General features: G+C 38.4%; 1 protein-coding gene across 1 annotated transcript; it reads right to left on the bottom strand.

The window, feature by feature from the left end:
- Positions 1–872: 872 nt before the first annotated feature.
- On the bottom strand, positions 873–7,702 carry NRAS (NRAS proto-oncogene, GTPase). Its single transcript, XM_007948879.1, has 4 exons — positions 7,592–7,702; positions 3,867–4,045; positions 1,755–1,914; positions 873–992 (listed from the first exon to the last, which is right to left on the bottom strand). The coding sequence occupies exons 1-4, from the start codon at positions 7,700–7,702 to the stop codon at positions 873–875; spliced, it is 570 nt and encodes a 189-aa protein (XP_007947070.1).
- Between the last annotated feature and the right edge of the window lie 1,789 nt (positions 7,703–9,491).

The following is a 9,491-nucleotide window of genomic DNA, read 5'->3' as shown; positions in this document are numbered from 1 at the left end:
TAAAAAGGAAAAAAAAAAAAAATCACCAGCAGTTGCTACTTTAGAGCTCAAGATAGTTTTCAACAGAATTTCACATCTACAGTTTGGTTCTCTGTTTCAGAGCATGAATTGCTTTTCTGATGAAAAACTTGGGGTGGCGGAGGTGTATGTGTATAAGGGGAAAAAAAACCCAGGGAGGACAAATACTGGGCAGTAACAAGAGGTGCATTTCTCTGGTCAGACAACCACGTGAGGAGGTAGTTATTCTGAGAACTTCTCAAATAGAGAATTTTTTTTCTGATATACTGAGAGTGGGGGAAGTACATGAGTTTCTCTGTGAGACTGAAGATAGGCAACAGGAATACTTCTCCTCCAGGGAAGTCAGGACCAGGTGTCAGTGCAGCTGAAATAAAGATAGAATTCATGTAAGTGGCACAGACAGAGTACATGAAAAATAAGTTTAAAAAACAACACAACCTGAATGATAATACATTCCCAATTTTTCCTACCTTGAAAGTGGCTCTTTTCTGATGACAGAACTTTGTATGTAACTGTAAAAAAACAAACGCATCATGTCATTGTCATCTAGTTTTGATGTAGTGATCCTTCAAATTCCTGGCCAGTGTGAAGAATATGGGATACATATATTTCATAAATAATCTCTTTTAATTTCTAATATTATAAAAAATGTAAAGATGTCTGTAGATTAACTGTATGATTTTAAAAATAGCTCAGGCTTCATTATTCTCAGAAAAGGTTCCGTAAGAAAAATATTTTATAGTTCTAAGTGAGATCGTCAGTTAAATAGCACTATAAAAATATAGGCAACACTGCCAAATTGCCTGATACTAAATGATAAGATTTATGTCGAGACACCACAATGCCCACCTTTGTTACATCATCACACATGGCAACCCCATACAACCTTGAGTCCCATCATCACTGCTGTTGAGCTTTTTCATCCGGTACTGACGTATTTCTCTTACCAGTGTGTAAAAGGCATCTTCAACACCCTATAAAAAAATCAGCAAAAGAAAGAAAATAATAGACAGCTCGACTGACACAAGCTGTAAGTTCTCTCTCATTTGTACTTCTTCATGTGGATTTTAAATTCTCATTACTAAATTAACAGGAATTCTAAACTGTTAAATAAATGTTGTAATGTGCTTTCGAGTCGGAACCAACTCATAGCGACCCATCCTTGGGTTTTCGAGGCGGTATCACTACGGAAGTAGATTGTCCAACCTTCCTTCCAAGGAGTGGGTGGTGGGTTTGAACCACCAACCTTCTGGTTAGCAGTCAAGTGCCTCAGGCACTACGCTATCAGAGTTAAGTAAATAGGAACTCTAAAACTCACTGCCTCTCAAGGTTTAGCATCCTACTGAATTACATTAAGAGATTGATACACAAATGGCATATTAAAAAAAAAAAAATCAAGCAAAGGAAAATGGGTAATGTGGGTCACAGAGAACTATGAGACCTAAAGATTCCATTCAGGAAGATTTAAACCCTAAACAGTGAGTTGTGTTAACGGGAGAAATAACTAATGTTTATAAACATTTTTAATCAATGGCTTTCATTGCAGAAATGTTTGTTTGTTAATGTGGAAGCAAAAAATGCCACACCTGAATAATATTAAGTTCATTTTGAGGTTACAGTGAGGGAAACAGAACACTGTTAAAAATCTGTAAGAAGAGTGTTGGTCATATTTCTAGCAAAGAGTCAATCACACTTTTCTGCCTTAAACAAACGCCTGCTCAGATACTAAAAGATACCTGTCTGGTCTTGGCTGAGGTTTCAATGAATGGAATCCCGTAACTCTTGGCTAGTTCATGCGCTTGTTTTGTGTCAACTGTCCTTGTTGGCAAATCACACTTGTTTCCTACCAGCACCATAGGTACATCATCTGAGTCTTTTACTCGTTTAATCTGCTCCCTAAAAAAAAAAATAATGTTATCAAGGACTTAAGAACAATCAAGTTTTCAGGATTAACAGTTACGGAAAAGAGAAACAGACAGATTTTAACTAATCTTACTAGCTTCTAGCATTGAATTTCACTTTCCTACTAGTTATAGAAGAGGTAAGGAGACTGTGTAGACTTGATACAACAGCCATAGCAAAGCCAAATGTCAGTTCACCTCCTAATGGAAGTGGATTGGTTTAAAAAAAAAAAAAAAAAGCTCTGGATTTAACTGGCAACTTAAAATTGTTCTCTAGATTAAAGTAAAAAACTCTAAAACCTTTCAGAATAAGTGATAGTTATTTAACAGAACACAGTTTACCCACTTCTCCAGAAGGGTGGTATCCAATAATTTATTTAAACAAAATTATAATTTGAAGTCCAAGATATAAAACATCAAAGCTGTTCTAACTAAAAGGGGACTAGAAATAAAAGGGGGGATAGGGAGATAGAAGGATCAGGAACTCCCAGATGATCAGCACCCTCTTCAATAATATATAAGACATAACCCAGAGCATGTCCAGATTCTCTAGAACAGCACTGTCCAATAGAATTTTCTGTGATGAAAGAAATGTCTTAGATCTGTGTGGTCCAATAGGGTAGCATCTAGCATTTGAGCACTAGAAAAGCTGCTAGTCTAACTGAGGAAATGACTGTTACATTTTATTTAATTATAATGACCTTAAATAGCCATATATAGTTTGTGGTTACTACACTGCACAACACAGTTCCAGACTCTACTCTTGGATTACATACAAAGCTATGTCGTGAACTGCACTACATTGGTCATCTGCTGAACTATGCTTTGTTATGATGGCAGTAAGCTATGTTAAGGGATACTGCAAAAGGTCCTAATGAACTCGAACCATGTTACTGGTGGTGGTGGTGGTGGTGTTAAGTGCCGCAGAGTCGGACCCGACTCATAGCGACCCCTCCCTGGGTTTCCGAGTCAGTATCACTATGGAAGTAGATTGCCCCATCTTCCTTCCAAGGAGTGGCTGGTGGGTTTGAACCACCAGCCTTCTGGTTAGCAGTCAAGTGCCTTAGGCACTATGCTACTAGGTTTTAAGATCCAGGAGTATGAGACCTCCTACTTTGTTCTTCTTCAATAGTATTTTTGTTATCCAAGGACTCTTTCCTTTCCATATAAAGTTAATGATTGCTTTTTCCATATCCTTAAAGAATGTTGATGGGATCTGGATTGGGAATGCACTGAATGTATAGACTGCTTTAGAGATAAGGAAACTGAAGTACAAAGATTTAGTACTCTGCCCAGAAGTCAAACAGCTAGTAAATGATGGAGCCAAGTTTCAATCCAGGCAGAGGTCATGTTCTGAGACATTATGATACGCTGCAAAAGAGCTCTGAGCTAAGAAAACGGTCACTGTGGGTTTTGGTCCTGGCTCTGCTACTAGTAACAATCACAACTCCAAAAATCTAACAAACCACTTTCTGAACTCTAGTTTCTGATTCTGTAAAATAACATTATACTAGAATTTTTTATGGCCCTATCTAGCTTTGAAACTTGATGGCTCTATGGAGAGAGACCATTTATATGTTCCTTTGCCCTGCTTTCACCCCATCTGTTTCTTACCATCTTTTCTATTACTTACTGAAAATGTTTCTCAGAGATGTTTTCCTCTCTGAAATTCCTTCACGATCTCTCATTACAACACCTCTAGTTCTCAATCTTTCCCACTACCAAGCTTCATGTATGCATTATCACACATCCTAGCAACAATGTATCAAATAAAATAAATTCCAATATTAACTTTCAATAATAACCTGATTCTCAATGTCAAGCAACTTAAAACCAACTCTCCATTAACAAAGCTCTAGCTTTCCCCATGTGGCAACCTCATATCCCACAAGGCTTCAGAACGCACTTAAGGAACATCATTCCAGGAAAAAATATTGCTCCTAGTACCTGTAGAGGTTAATATCTGCAAATGATTTGCTATTATTGATGGCAAACACACAGAGGAAACCTTCGCCTGTCCTCATGTATTGGTCTCTCATGGCACTGTACTCCTCTTGTCCAGCTGTATCCAGTATGTCCAACAGACAGGTTTCACCATCTATAACCACTTGTTTTCGGTATGAATCCTGAGGTTGTGGAGGGAGGGGGTGGGGAGAGGAGAACATAAAATTTTATTAAGAACCTCAGAGAAAGCAATGCTATTGACAAGGTTAAATAATCTCCTGATATGCAAGTCCATTTCCATTTATCTGGGTTGCTCCTCAAACTGCTCATATATATTCACAAACAGAAAGCACTTAACATCACCCTAGGAAAAAAGCCCCAAATCCTGTATGTCTGTAGAAAGTAAATATTGTCATTTTGTTTTTGGAAAAATGAAAAAACAGGGTAATTTAAAAGAGGGATCTACTGCAGTTAGCAAACTAGAGATTAAGTTCAAACGTATTTTACTAAAGTATTATCTTGACTATTCTTATTCGAGCTATTTATTCTACTTTAAAAGTTTTAAATATACCTCCAATGATAACCTAGTCTTGGTTATACTGTTATTTATGTTTACGACTAAATAACACAAATACCTTTTGTTCCCAGTTTCAAGGCCAATTTTTCTTTTGTTCTCATAATGCCAGATTGTACCTTGGGGAAATATTCCAGAATCAAATTTCTGAAGGTTCCAAACAAAAATTCCTTCTTTAAGACAAAAATTTTGCTACCTATATTCTGGGAATTCAGTTAAAAAAAAATAATATCATATTTGGTAAAGATCTGGCTCTAAGAACAGAATGTGACCTAGTTTCCTGGCCCATTGATCATTCCTCTGTAACTCACTTCAAAATGGGACTCTAATATATATTATCACTCAAGTCAATATAGAATTTACTTTATCAAAGCTTTCTTCAAGTAAGAAAGATGGTTAAGTGTTCTGAGAAAATGAACAAAATTATAATTACACAAAGAGATTCTAGGGAAAACAAATTATAGTAATAAAAATCAGACAAGTAGTTATTTCCTAGTGGGGAAGGGGAAGTTACTAACTGAAGAAGGACATGGAAGAACTCTTTGGGGGTAATGGAAATGTTTTTTACTTTGATCTGGGTGGTGGTTATATGGGTACATAAAGATGTGAAGTCAAAAAGGACCTAGCAATCTACTTCTGGGAAAAAAAAAAAAGACCAATTAAAACCTTATGGATAACAGAGGAACATTGTCAAGACCCAGTAGGATGGCTATAAGACAACTAATAAGTGTTGTTGAAGATGTGGAATGTAAAATGGTGCAGCTGATTTGGGAAACAGTCTAACTGTTCCTCCAAAGATTAAACAGAGAGTTACCACAGGAACCAGAAAAATTCTACTCCTAGGTTATACTCAAGAGAAATGAAAACATATGCTTGCACAAATACTTGTACACATTTACAGAAGTAGTATTCAAAATAACCAAAATATGGAAACAAAATCTCCATCAACTGATGAATGGATAAATGAAATGTGGTATATCCAGACAATGAAATATTAACCCGTCATTTAGTCAATTCCAATTCATAGAGACCCTAGAACAAGGTAGAACTGTCCCACAAAGTTTCCCAAACTGCCACATCTTTCTCCTGAGGTGCAGCTGATGAATTGAAACAGCTAACCTATCAGTTAGTGGTTGAGCACTTAACTACTCTGCCAGCAAGTCTTCTTAATGAAATCTTAATTGCTCTTAAAAAGGAAAAAGTATCATTAACATGCTACAACATGAATGAACCTTGAAAACATTATGCCCAGTGAAAGAAGCCAGACACAAAACAGCCACATATTGTATGGTTTCATTTACAAGAAATGGCCAAGGGGGAAGGGGGTGGAGAATGACTGTAAATTAATATGAGATTTCTTTTTGGGGTGATAAAAGTTCTAAAATTGATTGTAGTTATGGTTATACAACCCTGAGTATGCCATTGAACTGTACACTTTGAATGTGTGAATTGTATGGGATGTAAGTAAACTGAAAAAATAAACATCAATAAAGTTGGTATAAAAAAGTAAAAAAAAAAAAGATGAAAAGTCACCTACCTTACACATAAGATTTATGTATTTTACTCTATATAAATTACATCTTCACAAATAAAAAATTTTAAATGTTCTAATTATTGCTATTAAAGTTGTAAAGCCTGAAATAAAGATTTGGTGAAGAATTATAACCAATTTTTAAGAGCAGATGTATTACAGTTAGGAGCCCTGGTGACACAGTTAAAGTGCTTAGCTGCTAACTGAAAGGTCAGTGGTTCAAACCCACCAGCTGCTCTGTGGGAGAAAGATATGGCAGTCTGCTTCTCTAAAGAGTCATAATCCTGGAAACCCAATGGGGCAGCTCTACGCTAAATTCACTAAGAGTTAGAATTGACTTATGGCAATGAGTTTGTTTTTTTGTTTTATATTAAAATTGGTTTGCATCAATTAAACTTTTGAGTAGCTGGATGGCTGGGAGGCCAACCAATAAAACCAAATTCACTGTCATCAACTTGATTCTGACTCACAGCAATCCCCACTAGGGTTCTCAGGCAGTCAATTTTTACAGAAGTAGATTGCTCTATCTTCCTTTAACAGAGCACGTGGTGGGTTTGAACCATCAACCTTCTGGTTAGCAGTCAAATGCCTTAGGCACTGTACCACCAGAGCTCCCTATAGGGAGGCCAGATTGTAGAAAATAAGTAAAACAAGTAATTGAAATAATGAAATAAAGTATGCAAAACAATCCCTAGAACTAGCCATTTTTAAATTAAGTAAAATTATAAAACTTTTTATTTAAAGGGATTTAGAAGTCACTCCTAGAAGCCAATCTATAGCATGAACTCCCACAACAGCAACAGAATCTTTGGAATAGGTACTATTTATGCATGAGTCTGACAGCAACTGATTAGTATTACCATACACACAAATTTAAGCATATTCCCTTATTTGATTTTCACAGCATCCCTAGCAGGATATGTTTAGGTAATTTAACAGATGAGGAAAATGAGGCTCAGAGAGGTTAAATGACTTGCTCACATAACTAAAGTAGCCACAAAACAAGAGACCTGAATCCTAGGCATGTTGTTGTTGTTATGTGCCGTGGAGTCAAACCCGACTCCTAGCGACCCCTCCTTGGGTTTCTGAGGCAGTATCACTACGGAAGTAGGATTGCCCAACCTTCCTTCCGAGGAGTGGCTGGTGGGTTTGAACTGCCAGCCAGCTGGTTAGCAGGCAAGTGTCTTAGCCACTATGCTACCAGAGCTCCCGAATCCTAGGCATACTGACTCAAAATCTTATGTTCTTTCTACTCCACGTTATAGTCTCAGCTGCCAGAACTAGCCAAATCTCTGAATCCTTCACCTCTATTCTGCTACACAAGCAGGCCAATAGCTCTAGCTAGGCCTGAGATCCTACTTGATAGAGCTGTCATATACGAAGAAATTGAGTGTGTTCAACATTGAATTTGCAACCTTTTTCAGAGCTTTTAAAAATTGTGAACTTTTGAGAAAATTTTCAGCAGGTAATAAAAATGAACTCCACAAGCACAGAAAGCTTTACATGGTGTATTACTGAATGAGAATACAAAACAACTCTATATTTTCTCTACTAATTCCTTTAGCTTTTAACTGGTAAACTGAAAATGAAAGCTAAGGTTAAGAGATTATCACTAGGCCTCACCTCTATGGTGGGATCATACTCATCTACAAAATGGTTCTGGATTAGCTGGATTGTGAGCGCACTTTTCCCAACACCACCTGCTCCAACCACCACCAGTTTGTACTCAGTCATTTCACACCAGCAAGAACCTGTGGAAAAGCAACAATCAGTGTTAACTGGGGAGCCACAACCACGGTATTTCAAAAGCTTTTTATTACCAATAGTTACTAAAACCAGAGTTTTAAATGTATCGGTTCCATACATGTGACCCTCCGCTGTTTTTTTTGTTTTTTTTTTAAACTGACCCAGGACAGCAAAAGCACCTATAGGTTGGTCCGGGCCTCAGAATTTTTGGATTCTGGTTCTTTAACTACCCCCACCCAGGTCTATTTTTCAACAATCCTTGGGCCCCGCCCTCAGCCTACGGTAAAGGAAACCCCCTCCCTTCCTACTCTCCCCGCCAATTCTACCTGTGGTGGGGCAGCCTTTAAGCCGCTCCCCTTTTTTCAAGCCCCCTCCCCCGCTGTCTCCAAAGAACTCCCCACGTAGAGTTCAAAACCAAGGACCCCCACCCAAGGCCTTTGTCTCCAGCTCGCTGATTCCGCCCGAACCCTGGCCACACTGAGACGCCTCTACGCTCAAAAGCCGAAAGCAACACAAGCCCAAGCCTCACCTCAAGCTCTACTGCCTCCGCTTCAGACGGATTCAGAACCACCAGAGGAAAAAATGTTAGAGACCCCGGAACCGCCATGAACAGCCCCCACCAGGGAGCGGCACTTCCGGCCCCGCCCGCTACGCAATCACTTAGCGCCCCGGGCGCTCGAGCTCCGCCCCGGCCACGTGGGCCTCCGACCCAGTAGTCACGCGGCAGGCCCCACCCAGAGCCGCCCCTCCCACACGGGACGTCCGGATAATGAAAAGCGCTGGGTGCTAGTGTTCTCAAAAATCAGTAAAACTTTATTCGCTTCTTCTTTCGCCATTAACAGAAAACTGGAGAAAGCAAAAAATGTGTGTTTACAAAGATAAATGGCCTTTTTACTCAGAGATCAAAACCTCCAACGACAACGGGGAAGATAGAGTGCCCTCCCCCATTCCCCCTGAGCTGACCCTTGTCATCTTAGACAAAGCTTTCAGTCCACTGGCCAGGGACCCTGTATGTGGCCAATTCAAGATGAGGGCCAAGAAATCAGACCAATCTATTCCCGTGATACAAGGTTGAACAGGAGACACCAAGGCTCCAGTGCCTGTATTTCACAAGACACAGGAACCAGGTGGCTACCTTTTAAATTTAAAAGGAAAAAAAAAAAACAAAAAAAAAAACCCAAGATTCATTTCAGGCACAACTTTTTTTTTTTTTTTTTTTTTTGTTTTTAAATCAGTAAAAGAAACTGGGTCCTAGAAGCTGCAGTGATCTAAGTAGCAGCAAGTTTGTGCATTTGTCCTTTTGTTTTTGTTTAAATATGTTTAAATTATCACACTGCTGGCAATCTCATTTGCATGAAATTCTGCACCATATATACTAATTATAGTAAGTTACCCCCTATCCCAGAAGGAAAAAAAAACCTACTCTGGAAGATAATTTTCATGGAAATCTAACCAAATTCTGTAAAGTGGACTGTGACGAGATTATAAATGATATGAAAAATAACATTTTAACATTTGGCCATCAACTTAAGGAAATGGTTTGCCTATATAAATTTTTGTAATTTTAAAGTCTACCCCTCATATGGTCCTCAGAATTAAATCATAATGAACAGGAAAGAAAAGGAAAAGAATGCAACTGAGTGCTAAGGCAGAACATCTTGCCAGAAGTAATAAAGGTAGACACTAAATATCAAGTGCAGAATTTCACAGGGCCAACAAGATAACAGTCTATATTTATCACACAGGCAAAGTGGATTTTGCAATTACCAGTTGCGTT

The sequence above is a fragment of the Orycteropus afer genome, unplaced genomic scaffold, assembly GCF_000298275.1.
Source record: "Orycteropus afer afer isolate SDZICR_OR568_19922 unplaced genomic scaffold, OryAfe1.0 scaffold00010, whole genome shotgun sequence".
Lineage (NCBI taxonomy): Eukaryota > Metazoa > Chordata > Mammalia > Tubulidentata > Orycteropodidae > Orycteropus > Orycteropus afer.
This window is presented reverse-complemented; position numbering and strand designations above follow the sequence as displayed.

What these genes read in the sequence shown, in the direction of transcription:
- NRAS (XM_007948879.1), bottom strand. Translation starts at nt 7,702, where the DNA reads ATGACTGAGTACAAACTGGTGGTGGTTGGAGCAGGTGGTGTTGGGAAA. An exon ending in AGTATGATCCCACCATAGAG is followed by an intron (nt 4,046 to 7,591) that starts GTGAGGCCTAGT and finishes CCACAACCTCAG; the next exon opens with GATTCATACCGAAAACAAGT. An exon ending in CCTCAGCCAAGACCAGACAG is followed by an intron (nt 993 to 1,754) that starts GTATCTTTTAGT and finishes ATTTTTTTATAG; the next exon opens with GGTGTTGAAGATGCCTTTTA.